The 25210-nt window shown below is 44.0% G+C and overlaps 1 protein-coding gene across 1 annotated transcript in view; it reads left to right on the forward strand.

The window, feature by feature from the left end:
• Positions 1–25210, forward strand: part of LOC135516059 (TBC1 domain family member 22B-like) — a 186590-nt gene that overhangs the window by 143928 nt on the left and 17452 nt on the right. The window contains exon 13 of the mRNA XM_064940060.1: positions 16061–16156. Coding sequence (XP_064796132.1) covers positions 16061–16156 — 96 coding nt within the window. The remainder of the gene's footprint in view (positions 1–16060; positions 16157–25210) is intronic.

A 25210-nucleotide genomic window follows, 5' to 3' on the forward strand; every position in this document is an offset into this window, starting at 1 on the left:
CACGCCTAAATAAGTTCAAGAGTAAAAATTAGCTTAACAAGTCACATAATAAGTTGCTTGTACTCACTCTGTGTGCAATAATAGTCAACATAATTTTTTAGTGACTACCTCATCTCTGTATCCTACACATAGAATTTCAAACACAGGTTCAACAACCAAGACCCCATTGGTAAATTTTAAAAAAGCAGACATTGAATATCCCTTTGAGCATGATTAAGTTATTAATTACACTTTGGATGGTCTATCAATAAACCCAGTTACTACAAAGATACAGGCGTCCTTCCTAACTTAGTTGCCGGTTAGGAAGGAAACCACTCAGGGATTTTACCATGAGGCCAAAAAACAGTTACAGTTATGGCTGTGATGGGACAAAACTGAGAATGGATGAACAACATTACTATATATATATATATATCCCATTTAGCAGACGCTTTTGTCCAAAGCGACTTACAAGTCGGCTGGGGCCACTACTTTTTTTACATATGGGTGGCCCCAGCGGGAATCGAACCCACGACGCTTGGCGTTGCAAGCGCCATGCTCTACCGACTAAGCCACACAGGACCTAATCCACAATACTAACCAAAATGACAGAGTGAAAAGGAGGAATCATGTACAGAATAAAGCATATTCCAAAACATGCACACTGTTTGCAATAAGGCAATAAAGTAATACTGTGAAAAATGTGTCGAAGAAATGAACTTTTTGTCCTGAATACAAACGGTAATGTTTGGGGAAAATTCAACACATCACTAAGTACCCACTCCATATTTTCAAGCATGGTGGTTGCTGCATCATGTTATGGCTATGCTTGTTGTCGGCAAGGACAAGGGAGTTTTTTAGTATAAAAATAAAAGGACTAGATCTAACATTCCTTGACATTCCTGCTGTCAGCATGCCAATTGCACACTCCATCAAAACCGGAGACATCTGTAGCATTTTGTTGTGTGATAAAACTGCACATTTTATTGTTTCCTTTTATTACCCCCAGCACAAGTTGCACCTGTGTAATGAGCATGCTGTTTAATCAGCTTCTTGATATGGCATACCTGTCAGGTGTATGGATTATCTTGGCAAAGGAGAAATGCAAATATTGTACAATCCAGGTGTACAAAGCTCTTAGACTTACCCAGAAAGACTACCAGCTGTAATCGCTTCCAGAGGTGCTTCTACAAGGTATTGACTCGGGTGTGAATACATGTAAATGAGATATTTCTGTATTTCTTTTTCAATAAATTAGCAAAATGTAGAATGTTCTAAAGACATGTTTTCACTTTGTTATTATAGGATATTGTGTGTAGATGGGTGAGAAAGTGTATTTAATCATAAGTCAGGCTGTAACACAACAAAATGTGGAATAAGTCAAGGGGTCTTAATAACTTCTGAAGTCACTGTATGGTTTATATAGTAACCCAGTAACTAAATTGAGATTAACTTTGAAGTTTAGGCTGCTGTAGCAAGGTGGAGAAATGATTATCAATAATTATACAACTTGAAAAATTATACCATAAAAGAGAGTTTATACAGATTAATTTCCTCAACAAAACCAAAAAATTTAATGTAATTCAGTCCTTTAATATTTAATACATTTGCAAAATAGTTTAGAATGACGACACTCTCTCCCCCCTTCTCTGAGGGACCTATGACGGTCTGTGCCCCTCCCTCTCCTCCTTTCCTTTCCACATGCTCCTGAGACAGTCTGTGTCACAGTAAAGGCATCAGCATACTTCAGTGCAGCTGGTGCCAAGTCGAACCGAGTGAGTGTGCTCCCATAATTCCCTTTAAAAGCCTTCCCTTGACAAACCAGAAAAAAGCGGCAATAGTACTGTTTGTCCATATACACTTCCTCAAAATAGTCAGAATTAATCTAAGAAAACTCAAGAAATCTGCCATTAAATTTAACGTTTTTGCCAAAGAGATCTTAGTCACGCAATTTTATGTTATTTTTTTATGAGAAAATGTGCATGAAAACGAGTCATCTCTCGTTGAATGACAACAAATACTTTATTGAAGAATACCTACTGTTGATCAGTCACAGACGAAGGGGCGTAGACTTTGGCTCCAAACTTCGACTTGCCTCGCAATTTTTTTGGGGTGCCTAAACAGCCGGAAAAAGACTCCCCGAAGTCTAAAACAAATAAAAACATCACAAAATCTCGTCATAATACACTGTATATACCAAGGTATGTGCATACACCTTCAAATGAGTGAATTCGGCTATTACAGCCACACCTGTTGCTGATAGGTGTATAAAATCGAGCACACAGCCATGCGATCTCCATAGACAAACATTGGCAGTATAATGGCCTTACTGAAGAGCTCAGTGACTTCCAACGTGGCACCGTCGTAGGATGACAACTTTCCAACAAGTCAGTCCGTCAAATGTCTGCCCTGCTAGAGCTGCCCCAGTCAACTGTAAGTCCTGTTATTGTGAAGTGGAAAAATCTAGCAGCAACAACGGCTCGCCACAAAGTGGTAGGCCACATAAGCTCACAGAACAGGACCGTCGAGTACTGAAGCGCATAGCGTGTAAAAAATAATCTGTCCTCGGTTGCAACACTCACTACTGAGTTCCAAACTGCCTCTGGAAGCAACGTCAGCACATTAACTTTGCGTAGGGAGCTTCATGTAATATGTTTCCATTACTAAGCGTCAGCTGGAGTGGTGTAAAGCTTGCCGCTATTGGACTCTTGAGCAGTGAAAACATGTTCTCCGGAGTGATGAAACGGGCTTCACCATCTGGCAGTCCGACGGACAAATCTGGGTTTGGCGGATGCCAGGAGAACGCTACCTGCCCCAATGCATAGTGCCAACTGTAAAGTTTGGTGGAGGAATAGTGGTCTGGAGCTGTTTTTCATGGTGTAGTTCCAGGGAAGGGGAAATCTTAACTTTTCAGCATACAATGACATTCCAGACAATTCTGTGCTGCCAACTTTGTGGCAACAGTTTGGGGAAGGCGCTTTCCTGTTTCAGCATGACAATTCCCCCATGCACAAAGCAAGGTCCATACCAAAATGGTTTGTCGTTCGGTGCGGAAGAACTTGACTGGCCTGCATGGAGCCTTGAACTCAAACCCCATCGAACACCTTTGGGATATTTGAACGCCGACTGCGAGCCAGGCCTAATCTCCCAACATCAGTGCCCGACCTCACTAATGCTCTTGTGGCTAAATGGAATCAAGTCCCTGAAGCAATGTTTTAACGTGTAGTGGAAAGCCTTCTCAGAAGAGTGGAGGCTGTTTTTGCTGCAAAGGGGGGACCAACTTCTTATTAATGCCTATGATTTTGTAATGAGATGTTTGATGAGCAGTTGTCCACACACTTTTGGTAGAGATTGTTAATATACACTACATTATCGAAATGTTTCAATTGGGAAGCATGCGGACGCCTTAACTCACCATGAGGAAATCTCAGTAGTGTCCGAATTAGCCCACTTTCACATGTTAATATTTAATCTCCTGCTGAGCCATATGGCCTTTTGACAACACAGCAGTACCTCACTGTCTTTGTCTGTTGCTCTCACTGGGGCATGTTTGTCTTGGAGACCTCTTCTTCTCGCCTCTTCTCTTCCTTTATGCCTCCCCTACATTCTCCATCAGACTGGGAAGGTTTATACTGTATTTACAAAGGCTGCTCTCGACATGCTTCCAAAGATAAATTCGGTCACACAAGGTTCAGAGGGGATTTCTTTACATTAGTGGTTATTGTGTCAGGAGGAGGACATAGTTCTACCTTTCAAACCTGAGAGTCTGTACACGTATACATACATGTACTCATACGTCTTGTGTTCTGATTTCAAGGTGAGATTTTGGAGAGGTTGGCTTTCCAAGCCTGTAGAATGTAGGCTGTAGAATGTCACGCATAGAATGTTGTCCATCGAGTGGCAGCATAAGTGTGCTGTTGCACAGTTAGTGCTTGTTTTCATGAACACCAGAGAAAGTGCAAAGCAAATGTCAGAGCATATGTAGTTATTGGTTGGGCTGGTGAGTGTGTGTGTGCTTGTGCGCGTGTGCGTGGTCAATGTGAGCCGCTGAGCCTCAACAGGGCTGTATTGTGCCATTAGAGCAGCAGTATGTCAGGGGAGGGTTTAACCTGTGTTGAAATTCTCTCTCTGCAGTCAGCCCATCTGCTCTCCAACACATCCTCCATATGTAATGCCATGTGCCCGTATGCACTCACAAGACCTTCTAATTCATTATCGTCGCCTGCTTTACTTGCTTTGTAAATGACATACATATGCGTGTAAATTACACAGTCTAACCACATCCATGTGGGATTATTCGATTTGTATCAGGTTGGTATTGGCCATTCCATGACTGCCGTGCCATCGTGTGCGTTTGTGGCATGACTGCCATGCTGTGGTTGGATCCTGTATCTGCTCTCACAGGTAGTTACTGTCACGCCCTGACCGTAGAGAGCGTTTTTTGTCGCTATTTTGGTTTGGTCAGGGTGTTATTTGGGTGGGCAGTCTGTGTTCTATGTTCTATGATTTTCTATTTCTATGTGTTTGACCGGGTGTGGTTCTCAATCAGAGGCAGCTGTCTATCGTTGTCTCTGATTGAGAACCATACTTAGGTACCCTCTTCCCCCACCTGTTTTGTGGGAAGTTAACTTTGACTTTGTTCAGGGCACATAGCCCAAAGCTTCACGGTTTGGTTTTGTTCTTTGTTTTATCGGCATCATTTCTAATAAAGAGAAAATGTACGCTTACCATGCTGCACCTTGGTCCAGTCCTTCAGCCAGCCGTGACAGTTACTGTGGACAGACCTGGAGGTGGAAACGCCTGCAGCCAGCCCTAGGGCTATTCCCATGTGTGTCAACGTGTGTGTCGTGTTAATGCAGGCAGGATCAGGGCATGGCATGTACAGCCCTTAGGGGTTCTGCTGCTGACTGCTGAAGTACGGTGGTGGTTCTGCCACACATCACAGGTCAAATGTCAAACAGGTGACATAATGCAGCGGCCCTCCACAGCTGTTCACACAGAGAAGTTAATGTGTGAATTACCATTGTATTACCAATATGACTGGCAGGACTGAAATAGAGTAAATATGACTTTTGAAGGTGGGCTTTGTGTGTGTGTGTGTGTGTGTGTGTGTGTGTGTGTGTGTGTGTGTGTGTGTGTGTGTGTGTGTGTGTGTGTGTGTGTGTGTGGTGTGTGTGTGTGTGTGTGTGTGTGTGTGTGTGTGTGTGTGTGTGTGTGTGTGTGTGTGTGTGTGTGTGTGTGTGCGCGCGCCAGAGAGAAAGACAAAGTGTGTGTTTGCATGTAATGGATGTTCATACCCATACCACACACCCACCCAAACCACTGTTCCTAAAACCCCTCACACACACACATTCACACTGTTCCCACCCTTCCTTCCCTCCACGCTCCACTCGTCCCTGACAGAGGGGTGTCCAAATTATCCTTGTTGCACAGAGCATGAAATTAGCAAGTGGCTCTGTGTGAATGCATTAGCAAGGGGGTGTTAGGGAGCACAAAGCCCCCCCACCCCTTTTGTGTAACCAGGAAGATGGAAACACGGTATGCATGGTGCAGAATGTCTGCCGCTACATAGGTCTGGGAGTTGCCAGGGACCTGACAATACGATATTATCACAATATTTAGGTGCTGATACGATATGTATTGAGATTCTCATGATTTTATATCTGTTGCAATTCAATGCTGTGATTTTATTGCAATTCCATTTTCCCCCAAAATATTTCTCACCACATGTCCGCTGCAGAGGAACAAGCGAGAGCCATGAGAGAACGATTTGTGCTCAGTCATGGAAATGAGTGCTGAAAACAAATTGGCTCTCTATTTAAAACAATAAAATAAAAGGAGAACAAGCTGTGAAGGAAAAATACTGGAGTTTTGGTACGATAATGTCAAAAACGATACGATATAAGGTCAAAAATAATATCCCGATATGTAACCGGATACATTTTTGCCCCCCATCACTACTGCTACACCGCTCCATTGTAAAGAGCCCCAAGGCAGGGAGGTAGATTCCCTCCTCTAGAACTATGCCTATGTGTGTTGTTGTCGAGCAAAACTGTTTGTGGAAGGTATCATATAGCCTATTTGGCAGGGAAACTGTGAAGCGAACTGTGGCCAATTGCTTGTTTCTGTTTGTTTTCTGTTTTGTTTTCTTTAATAAAAGACGCAATGTTGTCCATTTGCTGCTTTTCATGAAATCATGCGTACCTGTTCTTTATATGGCCAGAAACAACTTTGTTCATATGGGCAGAAAAGAGTTAGGTTTAGGCAGAACTGTGCTAGCTGTTGGAACGGTTCACCGCATATCTGCCCTATTCATAGGTGGCGTCTCCAATAGAAGCTTCCCCTAAAGAAAATGACAAAAATGACAGTATATAATTACTGCTGTCTTTCCAAAAATATATTACAATCCTTCAAAACACTACACCAGAGAGCATGATTTTGCCACAGATTATCATTAGCTTATTTTCGAACAATAGCTGCAGATTCTTTTAAATCACAAGTCCAGGGCATTTCCTAAAGTCGGGAGGCGTGCGAATTGGGCACCGCACATAACATGTCAAATAGATGATTGTTGATTTGCGGCTGTCAGCGAAATGCATCTAAAATAGGCCTAGGTCTATCGTAATATTTCAAAATACAATCGCTGGAAAAACACAAAAGAGAGGAGACAAAGATAAAACTAGAAGCTGTCTTTAGGGAGGCCATAAAAATGCTCAACTCGCAATAGGCTATTTATTGAGCGAACAGTAGCTTATCTTATTGGGAGAGCATCAGCCATATCCCCGGTGAGTGCGCATATTCACTGTCTTTATCATTGGGTGAGTCCGTGCTCCTGAACAGTTTTCTTTTAGAGCAATTACCTCATCCAGGCTTGATGGACGTCAAAGCCTACGACATGTCTCCCCTTTTCATCGGCCTCAATTAGATGGATGCGTTCACGACAATGTCGTTTTCACTTTTTCAGTGTCAGCGGAGTAGTCTGCCCTGTCATTTTTGTGTATTAAAAAGGCTGCTATTATCTCCAGTCGTGGAGAGCAAAGTGTCGTAGAATGTCTGCATGAAATATCCTGCAAACAGTGTGTCAGTTATATTATTAGCCTAATTTCTGGACTATCCAATCTACTCATCACATTAGGGACTAGTACACTATCCTACTTGAGTCTGAAAATGCAATGATAGACGCATGGAATACTTATCATTAAAGATAAAACAAACAAAACATGATTTTTGAAACTCACACGCTGCCAATGGCCCTACTAACTTGAAATGTGAGTGTTATCTTTGGCAATGGTATAGCCAACATTTGTCTGTTCAGATTTTTATTTATTTATTTTCCTATATTTTGGTTGACTATATTGTCAGAGATTGCTGTAATGTTTTACCTTATTACGTTATGTCTATCCAGAGAGAGAGAGAGAGAAGGAAAGAGAGAATTACAGATGGAGACTGCAGGGCTTACAGAGAAGTAATGAGAGAGATGGAGAGAGCGCAACAGAGATATTGAGGGAGATTGAGTGAGGAAGAGCGAGTGTATACCTCTGCAGGGCACAGGAACGGCAAAATGAACCTTGGGGATGTGGCCCCAGCCCCTTTACCCCTCCCCTCCAGGCCCCCAGGGGCCTCCTAATGATTGGCTGATTGGTGACACAGAGAGCCAATCCCCAGCAGGCACAGACAGGGTTAGAGGTGGGGTCAGCCACACGGCCCCAAGCATCAATACTTAATCTGTTCTGCTCTCTCTAAAAAAACAGAACTCTGCCGCTTCGCTCACTCCTCTCTATACCTCTCCTCTGATGCACCGCTCTCTCCGTCTTTCTCGTCCTCTCTCCTCCTCTACACCGTTCTCTCTTTCACTATCCCTCTCCTCCACGGCCATGTTCGCTTCATCCCTCTGTCTCTCTGTCCTTTTTTTCCTATGCTGTAGACATACAAACACACTGACAAGCTGTGTCGGAATCCATTCCGGACTGAGCTTTCACGTGTGAGGACACACACTGACACACGGAAACCAACACACACCGTAAACACCTTGCTGTGCTTCCACACTGCTCTGGTCTGCAGTATGCTGCAGCATTTCGCCAAGTGCTAACCCCCTGTGTGTGAAGTGTTGCTGCTGAACTGACTCCACTCGCACGCGCACACACACACACACACACGTCCTTCCCATGGATGTCCTCTGTCTCACTCAGGATACAGCAACAGGCCTTTTGTAGATGTGTTTTCTCAGCAGGAGTTTTTCCTCACACACAGGCACACACACATCACCCACTACCTCAACTCTCCAGGTTACTCTCACCTTCAGGGTTTGAATCCTGGTTATCAGTTTTCCACAAAGAGCAGATGTTTTTAGTCCCACATCAAATAGGACCAGTTAAGGTTGAGATGAGAGACAAGACCGCTTGCGATACAGTTTGGAGCGCCTGACTCCCTGACTCTGCACCTCTCTCCTGATCACATAGAGAACCTCAGTACTGTACACCATGTCTGCAGGTCAGGCCCACTCAGACAAACCCATGCCTGTCTTCTCCAATACTGTGACTCTTGACACCGGGACTGGCACCAGGAATAACAATACGGAAGGAGATGGAAGCATACTGCACACTATAGAGAAACTTGAAGTCAGTAATTATCAGAGGGTGTACTGTAGTCTTTTAGTGTGAAGACTTATTTGGAGGATGAGGTAGTCTGTATGAAAGGCTGAGGGTGGAAGATAGAGTTGAATGGGGGGATATTGAGCGAGAGCGTGAGGTGAGATATAGACCCAGAGAAATGTTGGAGAACATGGGGCTGAGGTAATCACAAGCGATTGGTGATCACGCTCTCACTCCCAGAAGTCCCTCTGTTAATAAAGTGTGTCTCTGTCTGTGTGTGTGCGCGCGACTGATTCCTACCCATCAGCTGGTCAGATTAAAGCCGTGAGGGTAGACCAATAGGCAATCATCAGCCAGACCATAACTCACTCTGCAAAACACTTCACTCTCTCCCTCTCTCTCTCCTTCCCTCTCTTACTCACTCACTTTATCTCTGTATGTCTGTTTTTCTTCCTTCGCTCTCTATCAGTTTATCTGTTTCTCTCTTTATGCCTCAGTCTATCGGTCTCTCTCTCTCTCTCTCTCTCTCTCGGTCTCTCTCTCTCTACTACTCCACCCTGTACCCTCTCTGACTGTCCCCTGCCTGAGTGATTGACAGGGAAGATGAGGTGTGTGTTCTGCCATGTCTTAGCTCTCTCTCTTCAATCCCTCCCTCTGTTTTCTAATTCCACCACTCCTCCTCCATCTTCATCTCTCCTTCTCGAGAAGGTGAATTCCAGTCATATTAGCGTTTTATGCAAGACCTTTCTTCCAATCTAGCCTACATTCCACGCTACATGTATTGGCTAGTCTAAACTTATTTAACAGACATGTCCTTATTGACTGGAGGGGCCGAGGGAGAGACCGAGGGAGAGACCGAGGGGCCGAGGGAGAGACCGAGCGAGGGAGAGACCGAGGGAGATACCGAGGGGCCGAGAGAGAGGGAGAGGCCGAGGGAGGGGCCGAGAGAGAGGGAGAGGCCGAGGGAGGGGCCAAGGGAGGGGCCGAGCGAGGGAGCGGCTGAGGGAGGGGCCGAGGGAGAGGCCGAGCAAAGGAGGGGTCGAGGGAGGGTTTGAGGGAGAGGCCGAGAGAGGGAGAGAGAGAGGGGCAGAGAGAGGGAGAGATGGACCGAGGGAGGGAGGGAGAGAGAGATGGACCGAGGGAGGGAGGGAGAGAGAGAAGGGCCGAGGGAGAGAGAGAAACGGGCTGAGAGAGAGGAAAAAGAGGAGAGAGAGTGACAGAGGGAAGAAGAGGAGGGAGTGAGAGAGAGAGTGGCTGAAAGGGAAGAATAAAGGGGAGGGAGAAGCTAAGAGGGAAGAGGGAGAGGCTGAGAGGGAAGAGGGAGAGGCTGAGAGGGAAGAGGGAGAGGCTGAGAGGGAAGAGGGAGAGGCTGAGACGGAAGATGAGAGGAGTGGCTGAGAGGGGATGAGAGAGAGAGTTGCTGAGAGAGAGAGAGTTGCTGAGAGAGAGAGAGAAGTGGAGAGGAAAGGCAGAGTTTGGCGGAGAGGAGAGAGGACAGGCAGAGTTTGGCTGAGAGGGGAGAGGAGAGAGGACAGGCAGAGTTTGGCTGAGAGGGGAGAGGAGAGAGGACAGGCAGAGTTTGGCTGAGAGAGAGAGAGTTGCTGAGAGAGAGAGAGAGTTTGGCTGAGAGGGGAGAGAGAGAGAGGGGAGAGGAGAGAGGACAGGCAGAGTTTGGCTGAGAGAGGAGAGGCTGAGAGGGGAGAGGAGAGGCTGAGAGGGGAGAGGAGAGGCTGAGATTGGCTGAGAGGAGAGGCTGAGATTGGCTGAGAGGAGAGGCTGAGATTGGCTGAGAGGAGAGGCTGAGATTGGCTGAGAGGAGAGGCTGAGATTGGCTGAGAGGAGAGGCTGAGATTGGCTGAGAGGAGAGGCTGAGATTGGCTGAGAGGAGAGGCTGAGATTGGCTGAGAGGCAGAGTTTGGCTGAGAGGGGAGAGGAGAGGCAGATTTTGGCTGAGAGGGAAGAGGAGAGGCAGAGTTTGGCTGAGAGGGAAGAGGAGAGGCAGATTTTGGCTGAGAGGGGAGGGGAGGGGAGGCAGAGTGGCTGAGAGAGGAGAGGAGAGAGGAGAGGCAGAGATTGGCTAATAGGAAAAAGGAGAGGCAGCGATGGGCTGAGAGGGAGGGGCGGGAGAGTGGGAAGAAGAAGAGGAGAGAGTGGCTGAGAGGGAAATAGGAGAGAGAGTGGCTGAGAGGGAAGGAGAGAGAGGGAAGGAAAGCGTGGCTGAGAGGGAAGACAGAGGCTAAGAAAAGTACAAAGATGTATTTTGGGGCGGCAGGTGGTTAGAGCGTTGGGCCAGTAACCGAAAGGTTGCTGAATCGAATCCCCGAGCTGACAAGGTAAAAATCTGTTGTTTTGCCCCTGAACAAAGCCGTTAATCCACTGTTCCCCGGTAGGCCGTCATTGTAAATAAGAATTTGTTTTTAACTGACTTGCCTAGTTAAATAAAGTGTACATTTTAAAAAAAATAAAAAAAATGTTTGAGACAAAGCAAAGGCACAAATTTGGAAGGCATAAAGGACAAGGAAAGTCATAGAGAGAGAAGGAGAAAGAGCATCCAGTGCCTTTTCTTTTATTGTGGTCATTTATTAAGGTCCCATTCCCCCGAGGAGCAGTGAGAGAGAAACAAGTAAAATGATCCACGAGTAGACGCTGCTGCAGTTAACTGACACTTAAAGGAAAACTCCACTTAAATTATCTTTGTTTTTTTTCATTAGTCCATTGTTGATAGTCCCAAAAATGTTTTGCATGCAAATTTTCAAGATATTGCGAAACACATCATCATGATGTCAAATCAAATTGTATTTGTCACATACACATGGTTAGCTTCTTGAAAACGTGACTGCTGACATGCACAACATTTTGGGACTGTATCAATGTAATTTTATTTAGCAGATGTTATTGCCGGTGTAGCGAAATGCTTGTGTTTCTAGCTCCAACAGTGCAGTAGTATCTAACAATTCACAACAATACATACCAATCTAAAAGTAAAATAATAGAATTATTATTTTCGGCCCCTCTAAATAAATAATAGGACATGAAATGTCGGAGTGGCATTGCTTTCCAGTGGTATGTAATAACACAAAAAAAAACGCTTTGGGCTAAAAATGTCAGAAATAATGAATATAAAAAAATACTGCAAAGTTGCTTCGGAGCTAAAAGCATCTTACTCCGTATCAACAGTGGACTAATGAAAAAGATACCAAAATATAGTGTATTTTTTCCTTTAAGGTGTACCCTGGCATCACTGCCATGTATAATTCTAATGATGTATGATTACACCCACTAGTCTAGTTTACCATTTATTTCTGCTTATTGAAAGTGACCTCAAGTAGGAAGTTCGAGCGGTTGGATGATGAAGAAAGACTCAAAACTTTCTTGTATGTTTTAGTTTTATGGGGGAATGGTATGGAGTAGACTCCCGAGTGGTGCAGCGGTCTAAGGCACTGCATCTCAGTGCAAGAGGCGTCCCTGCAGTCCCTGGTTCGAATGCGTCACATCAGGTCGTGATTGGGAGTCCCAATAGGGCGGCGCACAATTGGCCCAGTGTCGTCCGGTTTTGGCCCGGGGTAGGCCGTCATTCTAAATAAGAATTTGTTCTTAACTGACTTGCCTAGTTAAATTAAAGGTTATAAAGGAATAATAATTGATAGTAACTCATGTGAAGCTACCATATCTCATGCTTCATAATTAGAGGTCGACCGATTAATCGGAATGGACGATTAATTAGGGCCGATTTAATGTTTTCATAACAATCGGAAATCGGTATTTTGGGGCACCCATTTGCCGAACACATTCTTATTTTCAATGACGGCCTAGAAACAGTGGGTTAACTGCCTCGTTCAGGGGCAGAACGACAGATTTTCAGCTTGTCAACTCGGGGGATCCAATCTTGCAACCTTACAGTTAACTAGTCCAACGCAATAACGACCTGCCTCTCTCTCGTTGCACTCCACAAGGAGACTGCCTGTTACGCAAATGCAGTAAGCCAAGGTAAGTTGCTAGCTAGCATTAAACGTATCTTATAAGAAACAATCAATCATAATCACTAGTTAACTACACATGGTTGATGATATTGTCTAGCGTGTCCTGCGTTGCATATAATCTGACTGAACATACAAGTATCTAAGTATCTGACTGAGCGGTGGTAGGCAGAAGCAGGCAAGTAAACATTCATTCAAACAGCACTCTCGTGCGTTTTGCCAGCAGCTCTTCGTTGTGCGTCAAGCTGTTTATGACTTCAAGCCTATCAACTCCCGAGGTGAGCCTGGTGTAACCGAAGTGAAATGGCTGGCTAGTTAGCTCGCGCTACTCGCTCTGAGCCTTGGGGTGGTTGTTTCCCTGGCTCTGCATGGGTAGCGCTGCTTCGATGTGGTGGCTGTTGTCGTTGTGTTGCTGGTTGGAGCCCAGGGAGGAGCGAGGAGAGGGACGGAAGCTATACTGTTACCCTGGCAATACTAAAGTGGCTTTAAGAACATCCAATAGTCAACGATTAATTAAATACAAATGGTATAGAGGGAAATAGTCCTATAATTCCTATAATAACTTCAACCTAAAGCTTCTTACCTGGGAATATTTAAGACTCATGTTAAAAGGAACCACCAGCTTTCCTATGTTCTCATGTTCTGAGCAAGGAACTGAAACGTTAGCTTTCTCACATGGCACATATTGCACTTTTACTTTCTTCTCCAAAACTTTGTTTTTGCGTTAGTTAAACCAAATTGAACATGTTTCATTATTTACTTGAGGCTAAATTGATTTTATTGATTGTATTATATTAAGTTAAAATAAGTGTTCATTCAGTATTGTTGTAATTGTCATTATTACGAATACATAAAAATAATAAAAAATAAAAATCGTCCGATTAATCGGTATCGGGTTTTTTGGTCCCCAATTATCGGTATCGGCGTTGAAAAAGCATAATCGGTCGACCTCTATTCATAATATGTACATAGCATAGATGTGTTGGAATGTCAATGCAGAGAAGTGATTTGCTTCGCTGTTGGCTTAGTCGATGTTCCCTACACAGCTATATCCATATTAACAGTCTGCACTCTGCAGTGTGTCAAACCTGTGTATGTTTTAACCTCAATGTGAAGGGAATGTTTCCACAGACGTACCTCCAACAGTTAGTTACCCTTGAAGAGTACTATCCCTGTCCTGTCTGTCCTGCCTGTTTATTGGCTTGAGGAAGGAACACAGCCATTGATTTTCATTACGTTCTCTCCGTGTCTGGCATAAACAACGGCCCGTCGCCCCTCGCTGTGAATACGCAAATATCACCCTCGCCCTGTGCTTTGCTTCACTGTGCTGCGCCACTGAACTGCAGCACGCCTGCCCCGGAATGGAGAATGTAATTTTTGAACAACCCCCTCTTCTCTAGTGTGAACAGCATTAGTCCTGACTATTTACTCAGGAAAGTGGGAATAAGTTCCCTTCCTTCAGAGAGTCTTTGACGTCTGCAAGAGACGTCCCAGTCAGTTAGGACACGTACTTTGTGCATGACACAAGTCATTTTTCCAACAATTGCTTCCAGACTGATTATTTCACTTATAATTCACTGTATCACAATTCCAGTGTGTCAGAAGTTTACATACACTAAGTTGACTGTGCCTTTAAACAGCTTGGAAAATTCCAGAAAATTATGTCATGGCTTTAGAAGCTTCTGATAGGCTGGCTAATTGGCATAATTTGAGTCAATTGGAGGTGCACCTGTGGATGTATTTGAAGGCATACCTTCAAACTCAGTACCTCTTTGCTTGACATCATGGGAAAATCAAAAGGAATCATCCCAGGGAGAAATTTCCAAATGCCTGAAGGTACCACATTCGTCTGTACAAACAATAGTACGCAAGTATAAACACCATGGGACCATGCAGCCATCATACCACTCAGGAAGGAGACGCGTTCTGTCTCCTAGAGATGAACGTACTTTTGTGCGAAAAGTGCAAATCAATCCCTGAACAACATCAAAGGACCTTGCTGGAGGAAACGGGTACAAGATGCTGGAGGAAACGGGTATAAAAGTATCTATATCCACAGTAAAACGAGTCATATATCGACATAACCTGAAAGGCCGATCAGCAAGGAAAAAGCCACTGCTCTAAAACCGCCATAAAAAAGCCAGACAACTGCAAGTGCACACGGGGACAAAGATCGTACTTTTTGGAAAAATGTCCTCTGGTCTGATGAAACAAAAATAGAACTGTTTGGCCATAATGACCATCATTATATTTGGAGGAAAAAGGGGGAGGCTTGCAAGCTGAAGAACACCATCCCAACCATGAAGCACGGGGGTGGCAGCATCATGTTGTGCGGGTGCTTTGCTGCAGGAGGGACTGGTGCACTTCACAAAATACATGGCATCATGAGGGAGGAAAAATATGTTGAAGCAATATCTCAAGACATCAGTCAGGAAGTTAAAGCTTGGTCGCAAATGGGTCTTCCAAATGGACAATGAACCCAAGCATACCTCCGAAGTTATGGCAAAATGGCTTAAGGACAACAAAGTCGAGGTATTGGAGTGGCCATCACAAAGCCCTGACCTCCATCCTATAGAAAATGTGTGGGCAGAACTGAAAATGTGTGGGCGAGCAAGAAGGCCTACAAACCTGACTCGGATACACCAGCTCTGTCAAGAGGAATGGGCCAAAATTCACCCAACTTATTGTGGGAAGCTTGTGGAAGGCGACCCGAAACGTTTGACCCAAGTTAAACAATTTACCAAATACTAATTGAGTGTATGTAAACGTCTGACCCACTGGGAATGTGAGGAAAGAAATAAAAGCTGAAATAAATTGTTCTCTCTACTATTATTCTGACATTTTTACCAGGATTAAATGTCAGGAATTGTGAAAAACTGAGTTTAAATGTGTTTGGTATGCAGTTGAGTTGCCTGGATGTTGAGAGTTTGTGAAGACCAGTATTACTGTAAGCACTTGAACATATTGTCCCATTTCCACTCCTTTAGTTCTTCAGTCTGTTTTAAGAGCTTTAATTGTCTTCCCCTGGATAGCCCTTTAGATGAGGGCTATCCAGGGCTATAGAAGAGGGCTATCTCAGACTCGCTCTCTCTCACTTTAATTCCCCTCCTTTATTTAGCCCTGTAAAAGCCGGCCCGGAAATGTAATGAGCGTCTGAAAGAAGGCAGGAGAAAAAGTAAAGGGCAAATTTAACAGGGATTTGTCTTTCAGCTTCTAGTCGATTGTAAATTCTCTGATTGTGACAGAAAATATTTAATATCTTCTGTCTTTCTTTCTTTTTCCTGTCTTCTCTCGCTCTGCCAGGCAGTAAGTGTCCAAATTCCCACTCTGAGTGTAGATTTGTCTTCCTATCAAACCTAATGTCAAGGTAGAGTAGGCCTAAGTGGAGAGATGTAGATGGAGGGCACTGGGAGGATGCTACAGTATTATCTTCGCTGTCGCTCCACTGCTGCTAACGCCTGATCTGTTAGAAAATGTGTTTTGTTGTGTAATTCTCTCACTCTCTCTTTGCAGGCTGAACCAGAGGGATTCTCTCACTTCCATCTCTACGTGTGTGCTGCTTTCCTGGTGCGATGGAGGAAAGAGATTCTGGATGAGAGAGATTTCCAGGTAATAGAGAGAAGGATGGAAATGTATGTTGTCATACCTACATCACCTTTTACTGAGGTTCTGGGTGAGAAAAATACCCCACTTAATAGTGGTGTTTCCATCACTTTATATTTGAAAGAGTGAGTGAGGTCGTACTCTATTCCCATGTTGCTCTATTTAAGAAATTGTGTAATTTCGGCTTTGGTCATTTGGCCACAGATGGTGCTGTTTAAAAGTAGTGCACTGTTTATACAGGGAATAGTGTCATTTGAGACTGTGCCACTAAGTATGAATGTGAGTCCCAGTAGGGCTGAACAGAGTGTGCCAGCCAGTGTCCTCTTCTCCCCCAGCACATCCCAGACCAGCACCACGCTCATCATTAACTACAGGGATCAGGGGTCACAATGGCTGCATTAGTGGGATGACAGCAGCAGCTGCTGCAAGGTGACATTGGCATGAAGCAGGAATCAGACTTTGGGCCCTTTCCCCTAGTTCCTCTCTTCTATTCTCTCTGTTTCTCTTATTGACGGATGTATCTTCTCTTGTCTTCTCTCAACCACACTCTGAAGAGTTTTAGGTCAATGAGTGCTTCTTCAACTTTAATAAGACCCGTTTCGAAGTTCTCCTTTGCTTCACCTCCTAGTCCCTCATTAACCTTCCTCTCCCTCCTTTTCCCTCCCCCTCTTCCTTCTCTGTGCAAATTGAATTGAAACTGGTGTGTGGTTGAATATGCAGAGGTTCAGTGGTGCATGCCGCGAGGGGCTCTATGTGTCGGTGTGTGTGTGCACACGTGTGAGCATGCGCCTGTGTGTATGTGTGTCGCAGTTGATTTATAGTGTTTACAGTGCCCACTGATTTAGTATTATCCCTGCTGCACGGCTGCACCACACACACACACACCTTGGCATGCAGACTGCCACCGACGTGCCAGAGGCCCTAACACTCGCATCCATCTATCCTCCTTTCCTCCTCCCCTGGGAGAGAGAGGGGGAAGAGAGGTGGCTCTCTTTTTCTCTGTCTTTATTTCATCACTCTCTGTACCTCTCCCTCCTCAGTGTTCCTTTCTCTCTCTCTTTATCCTTTTTCTCTCCCTTTTGCTTTTGCTCATTTTCTTTTGCTCTCTCTACCTCCATTCTTCCATTCTTCTCTCTCTCTCTCTCTCTTTAGCTGAACATGCAGTGCATTTGTAAAGTATAGACCCCTTGATTTCTTTCCATGTTATGTTACAGCCTTATTCTAAAATTGATTAAATTTTTTCCCTCATCAATCTACACACAATACCGCATAATGACACAGCAAAAACAAAACAAAAAATGATATCACAACAAGTTTGGAACACCTGTATTTGGGGAGATTCTCCCGTTCTTCTCTGCAGGTCCTCTCAAGCTCTGTCAGGTTGGATGGGGAGCGTTGCTGCACAGCTATTTTCAGGTCTCTGCAGAGATGTTCGATTGGGTTCATGTCCGGGCTCTGGCTGGGCCACTTAAGGACATTTAGAGACCAGAAGACACTCCTGTGTTGTCTTGCCTGTGTGCTTAGGGTTGTTGTCCTGTTGGAAGGTGAACCTTTGCCCCAGTCTGAGGTCCTGAGCGCTCTGAAGCAGGTTTTCATCAAGGATCTCTGTACTTTTCTCTGTTCATCTTTGCCTTGATCCTGACTAGTCTTCCAGTCCCTGCTGCTGAAAAATATTCCCACAGCATGACATCCCCACAGCTGCCACCACCATGCTTCACCGTTGGGATGGTTCCAGGTTTCCTCCAGACGTGACGGTTGGCATTCAGGCCAAAGAGTTCAATCTTGGTTTCATCAGACCAGAGAATCTTGTTTCTCATGTTCTGAGAGTATTTAGGTGCCTTTGGCAAACTCAAAGCGGGCTGTCATGTGCGTTTTACTGAGGAGTGGCTTCCGTCTGGCCACTCTACTATGAAGGCCTGATTGTTGGAGTGCTGCAGAGATGGTTGTCCTTCTGGAAGGTTCTGCCATCTGCACAGAGGAACTCTGGAGCTCTCAGAGTGACCATCTGGTTCTTGGTCACCTCCCTGATCAAGGCCTGTTTCCCCTAATTGCTCAGTTTCTCAGAGTGGCCAGCTCAAGGAAGTGTCTTCCATTTAAGACTGATGTATGCCACTGTGTTCTTGGGGACCTTCAATGCTGCAGAAATATTTTGGTAACCTTCCCCAGATCTGTGCCTCAACACAATCCTGTTTCGGAGCTCTAAGACAATTCCTTCAACCTGATGGCTTGGTTTTTACTCTGACATGTACTGTCAAATGTGGTAACTTATATAGACAGGTGTGTACCTTTCCAAATCATTTCCAATACATTGAATTTACCACCGGTGGACTCCAATCAAGTTGTAGAAACATCTCAAGGCTGATCAATGGAAACATGAACTCAGTACCTGAGCTCAGTTTCGAGTCTCATAACAAAGGCTCTAAAAACCTATGTAAATAAAGTATTTCTGTTTTTAATCTGTAATAAATTAGCAAAAATGTACAACCTGTTTTTGCTTTGTCATTGTGGGGTATTGTGAGGATTTGTATTTATTTTTTACATTACATTTAAGTCATTTAGCAGACGCTCTTATCCAGAGCGACTTACAAATTGGTGAATTCACCTTCTGACATCCAGTGGAACAGCCACTTTACAATAGTGCATCTAAATCATTAAGGCTGAATAAGGCTGTAAAGTAACAATGTGGAAAAAGTCAAGGGTTCTGAATACTTTCCGAATGCACTGTATATATACAGTCACCACTGATTTACACCCATACCTTACACCCACTGTGAAACCTCGAGAACATCTATACCTTTTTGACGATAGAGCTTACGGGCCATATTCACTTTTCTTCTTACTTAATTCCATACAGTACTGTATCGAGTCTCCTTGGAATGGGATGGAGGTTTGGCATTTCCCTCTGGGGATAAGTGTGATACCCTGCAGAGAGATAGGCATCAAAGAGAGGTATAGGCAGAGGAAAGAGTGAAGTGTGATTATGAGAACTGAAATGAGTGTTCAATCTAAATGTGTGGATTGGCTATAGAATGAGTCACCATGGTGTTACTGGATGACTTTTGACATTAACTTGGGTTAATGCCGCTGTGTGCGTGCGTGTGTGTGTGTGCAAGTCTGTGTGTATGTGTTTGAGTCTGTGTGTGTGTGTGGCTGACATTCTCCCTGTCAGTGTTCTGTGCCTCCTGCTCTGACAGTTCTTTGACCATCTGCAGCCCCAGCTAGCCAGTCCCCTCCTCTGTACTGACCACTGATGTCTTCTAGGCCAGGCCTATTCTTGGCAGAAAGGCTGGTAATAAGTTTGACCTAATTAGGCAGCCAGGCAGAGGAGGACCAGAACTTGACATTAGACCCGAGTTCCCCTCCCAATCTCAGGTCCATTATTTAGCAGGCAGGCAGGGGAGGACCAGAGACCAGACCGTACCTCCTTCCATCATCCCAGGCCGAGGCATGCTGTTCAGGCCAACCTGCCTCAAGCAAACCCACCCCAGTAATAGGGCTTTGATCCCCCGAAAAACAATCCTACCTCTGGGCTTCTTCCCTTCAAACTCACATCCAAGACTGTGTCTTTGGCTCCAAGCTAACTAACCCACCCTAGTCTTTGGCTTTGCCCCTATTAAGTGGCTTTGGCTTTGACCTTAGCCTCCATCAAACCGACCTCAGACTCTAGTTGATAGCCCCAGGAAATCCCCCCCACAGTGGGGCTGGTCCCCACCAGCAGCCCACCCACCCTGACCCAGCCCAGCTCCAGGCCTTGGCACCATCTCCACAGGTTGGCCAGGCCTCAGTCTGCTCTATTACTCCCACACCCAGTCTGTCTCTCTCAGTAGTGACCTTTCGTCTGGGTCTTGTGATTACCATCCAGTGACGGTACAGACCACACTAACTCCCACTATTCTGCTTTCCTCTCACACTACTGTACTCTTCTGGTAGCTCCAAGATACTCTTGCCCAAATCTTCTGACTGAGTCTCAAATGGTTCTCTTTCCCCAATATAGTGCAGTACTTTTGACCAGAGCCCTATGGACCCTCGTCAAAAGTAGTGCACTATAAAGGGAACGGGGTACCATTTGAGAAACGGGGTACCCAAACCGGCTGCATGCGTGCGTCATTGTGCGCAAATGGAATTTGTCCTCCCACACCAAACGCGATCACAACACGCAGGTTAAAATATCAAAACAAACTCTGAACCAATTATATTAATTTGTGGACAGGTCGAAAAGCATTAAGCATTCATGGCAATTTAGCTAGCTAGCTTTCAGTTGCTAGCTAATTTGTCCTATTTAGCTAGCTTACTGTTGCTTACTAATTTGTCCTGGGATAAATGTTAAGTTGTTATTTTACCTGAAATGCACAAGGTCCTCTACTTCGCCAATTAATCCACACATAAAACAGTCAACCGAATCATTTCAAGTTATCTCTCCTCCTTCCAGGCCTTTTCTTCTCTTGACTTCATATTGCGATTGGCAACTTTCATAAATTAGATGCATTACCGCCACCAACCTATTTCGTCTTTCAGTAATCCACGTGTGTATAACCAATGAGGAGATGGCATGTGGGTACCTGCTTCTATAAACCAATGAGGAGATGGGAGAGGCAGGACTTGCAGCGCGATCTGCGTCAGATATAGAACTGACTTCTATTTTAGCCCTTGGCAACGCAGACGCTTGTTGGCGCACGCGAGCAGTGTGGGTACAATAATTGAATAACATGTATGTCTAAATTTATTTTGCAGCGCACGCAACGCAAGCGGTGTTGTCAGCCTGTTAGCCTGGGGGGGGGATAATGACAGCTTCCTGTGGTTTACAGACCTTGTTCTGGTCAGCCACTCTAATCACTGAGTATATTCGTATAGCTCCCAAGAGCACTGCTTGTGACACAAAGTGCATCGGGTTTGTGTGTGGGTGTGCGCACATGCATGTGCAGACACAGAGTTAGTTTTCTTGTTGTGTGTGTTGACAGAGAGTTGAAGAGTTCACCACTCCTCTCCACTGTGCCTGCCATCTGCTCTTTTCTTTCTCTCCTCTACCCCTCTCGCCTCTATCCCCCCCTGGCCCCCCTGCAGTGAGCCACCACAGGCCACAGACAGCCAAATGTCAGAGCCCGCTGGCATGTACTGAGGCCAATATGCAGCAAATGAGCCCTCATTATCTATTTGTTTATCACATAATGGGAAGCCTTTTCTCAGGCTAATGAAACGAACACAAAGGCTGCAGCCCAAAATGGTACCCTATTCCCTTTACTGTTTTTGAACAGGACTCTGGTCAAAAGTTGTGTGCTATGTAGGGAATAAGGTGCCATTTGGGATTCATCCAAAGATTGTTTCTTCCAGCCTTTGATTAGCGATTACATTTCCCCTGACCTCTGGTTCCACAGAAAATGATGTGATGATATAACTTGTCTACAAATCAGGACAGAATCTAGGCCCACCATCTTGTAATGCATCCTGGACATTACCTTAAAGCTAGAATCCTTAATTGGAGAGATCCTGACATGTCCGTTTGGGATATTACAACAACAAATAAGTTCCTGCAATCAATGAACACTGTTTTTTATTTTTTTATTTACCTCTGACATCATCGCACGCGCGATAGAACAGCAGAATATGTACCGCAATATTTTTTACCATGCTGCCGGATGCTCCTCTTCTTCGTTGAATCAACACAACAAAAATTATAACAAAGGCACTGGGGCGAAATGATCTTTATTGCAGGATTTAACCTGTGCTTATACGGCTTATATACAGGCGCTACTTAAACAGCCATTCCTATGCTCATACAGATTCCTCAGAGCATCATTAGCCAGTCTAAAGTCAGCAGTCTACAAGCAATCTAGTGGTAGCTGCTGTCTTAGCTGTCCATTACTTGTCCGATACAGATGTCTTTGACCTGCCATACACCAGGGGCTGGCTCACCTGACACCTCCCACACACCTTCCCTCCCAGCCTAGCCCTGTACAGAACAGAGTCGTAGGCCTCTGTCACCCTCTCTATCTCTGTGTGTCTGTCTCTTACTCTCTTGTGAAAGACACCTGTGATCTTTGTGACCAGTCCCCCTGAGTCTGAAACCACTGTAACATGTTTAAATGTGGATAGATGGGGTGAGGGAGAAAGAAAATAGAAACGGGTCTAATCAACCTTCCATTGTTTGACTTGATTTAAATTGAGTTTAGCTTCTAATGGTGAGGGCTTGGAGTTGAGACGTCGTGCAGGGTTTGTTGTATGGCTGTTCCAGGGTTGTGTAATCTGTATCTGTTCACAGTTCTACACCACAGCCCTGGAGCACTTACCCTGATACACACTTACAGTCGTCGAACAATGGCACATACACACACGCACGAGACAGCACACACGCACAGCAGCCAATCAAGCGTGTGAAGCAGAAAACTTGGAAGTAATGTACTCTTATTATCGACATCATACATGAGTGCAGGCTTTAATTAAAAAGAGAGGATGTATGGCCATGTAATAAGCTGCATGTTAACTCACACTTACAATATCACATTATATAATACATGCCTCACTCATACTGTATCATTCATTCCCTTAATATTGGACTGCAGTTGCCATTTACATTTTCTTCTGCCATCAGGTTTATAACACTTGGTTTATTTTTAATTGTTTAAATAATATTTGTCAACTTTTTGGACAATACAAAAACAATAGACAACTCAACATTTACATACACAAATATTAATGACCTCACACTTACTCAGACCCACATTTTCCCACTGTAACTTCACCCATCCTGCCCGTCTCACAATAACACTCGCTCATTTCTCATCCCCTGGACATCACCAGTGTTTGCAATACTTCATGCCATCTAGCTTCGAACTGCACGATTCTGCCTCTCTCTGTAGCCCATGTTTTTTTAGTATTTAGATAATAATGCACTTGATTTATCCACCGTCTTGATTTCCAGATTTTTAGCAAAAGTTTTTTTAAATGATTGATGACAAAAGTACAGTCAGTCCAACCCATTGGGTATTTCACCACACCCTCATACGCCATGTCTTAAAATTGATATTGTAATTAATTGATATTGTAAAACAGCCAACTCTAACTCCACCCATAACTTTTGGACTTTCTAGCAGTTTTAGAGATGACTCTGCCATTGTGCTGTAAAAACTGTGATTTTTGTCTCTTGTATAAATAATTCTGTACATTAGTTTATACTGGATCAAGCTTACATTTTTGTTAACTGTCATTTAGTTTGTTGTGTTCTAACACTCACTCCATTATGTGCCCATATCAGTTATTTTTAGGTGTTGGTTCCAATAGTTTAGTTGTATAGGCTTTCTGCAATGTTTTGTGTATCTTATAACTAGTTGTGTGTGTATTAGTTGGTTTTGTGAGGGCTGTGTTTACCAGGTTTATTTGCTTGTTTAAAAAATAACTATATTTTGGAGATTTCGTTATCAAATAACCGAAAGTGAGCGGTTGTAATCTGAATAAAGGGAAAAACGCCATTCTTACTCATTTGTAAATAAAGCCAATTTGTTTTTTAGAATTATTTCTGTTTTTAGAGGAAGAGAAAACAAAAGCCCACTGTGCCTAATTTTCAACAATCTTCAGGCAACATGTCAAGTGTAATTCCCCCATTGCATTTACTCAAGTTCTGTTAACTCCAGGACCACCGACAGTTTTTTGGTTGTTGTTGCCTGATGCAGGACTCTTGTGCCAGAGAAGAGAGACTCTCAGACTGAAAACACCTCCATTAAATTACGAAAAGTCAATTTGTGCCACGGTTTAGACTACCGATAGAGCAGCGCTCCTACTCCACCTTGTGATAGTGTGGTGCAATGACAGAATGCCACCATCTACCACTAACTGTCGCGGCATAAGCTCCATAACTTTTAACGGAAGAACCACTGTAGTATTCTTTATTTGAGTTTAACATGTAGTTGTTGGCTCTCTTCAAAAGTAAAATATAATTTTCCTGCTTAACCTGTCTAGGACTGGGCTTCCGCTAGCGGAATGGGGTCCCCCCCCCACCCACCCACCATTTTAAAGATAAAACTCTCTTTAATCCAGCCACAGTGTCTGATTTCAAAAAGGATTTACAGTGAAAGCACCACAAACGATTGTTAGGTCAACACCAAGTCACAGAAAATCTCAGCCATTTTTTCCAGCCAAAGAGAGTAGTCACAAAAAGCAGTAATAGAGATAAAATGAATCTCTAACCCTTGATGATCTTCATGAGATGACACTCATAGGACTTCATGTTACACAATACATGTATGTTTTGTTTTATAAAGTTCATATTTATATATTTTTTTAAATCTGAGTTAACATTGGCGCGTTACATCCAGTAGTTCTAAAACGTGGTGATATTGCAGAGAGCCACATCAATTTTTAGAAATACTCATAATAAACATTGATAAAGATACGACTATTGTACATTAAACTTTAGATAAACTTCTCCTTAATGCAACCGCTGTGTCAGATTTCAAAAAAAACTTTATGGAGAAAGCAAACCATGCAATAATCTGAGTAAAGCCTTTAGACAACAAAGCAGCCACAAAGATACCTACCATATTGGGTAGTCAACATTACTCAGAAATAGCATTTTAAATATTCACTTACCTTTGATGATCTTCATCAGAATGCACTCCCAGGAATCCCAGTTCCACCATAAATGTTTGATAATGTCCATCAGTTATGTCCAAATATCTTCTTTTGTTAGGGCGTTTGGTAAACAAATCCAAAAGCGCGTTCAGGTCTCGCCGAACAAAGAAAATTCAAAACGTTCCGTTACAGTTCGTAGAAACATGCCAAACTAAGTATGGAATCAATCTTTAGGATGTTTTTAACATACAACTTCATTAATGTTTCAACCGGACAATTCCTTTGTGAGCGCTCCAGACCGAGGCTGTGGCACTATGCCAGACCACTCACTCAAAGAGCCCTTATGAGCCCCTCCTTTATAGTAGAATCCTCAAAACATGTTCTAAATATTGTTGACATCTAGTGGAAGCCTTGGGAAGTGAAACATAACTAATATCACCCTGTATCTTCAATGGGGGCTGAGTTGAAAAACTACCAACCTCAGATTTCCCACTTCCT

Source organism: Oncorhynchus masou, chromosome 27 (genome assembly GCF_036934945.1).
Source record: "Oncorhynchus masou masou isolate Uvic2021 chromosome 27, UVic_Omas_1.1, whole genome shotgun sequence".
Taxonomy (NCBI): Eukaryota; Metazoa; Chordata; class Actinopteri; order Salmoniformes; family Salmonidae; genus Oncorhynchus; species Oncorhynchus masou.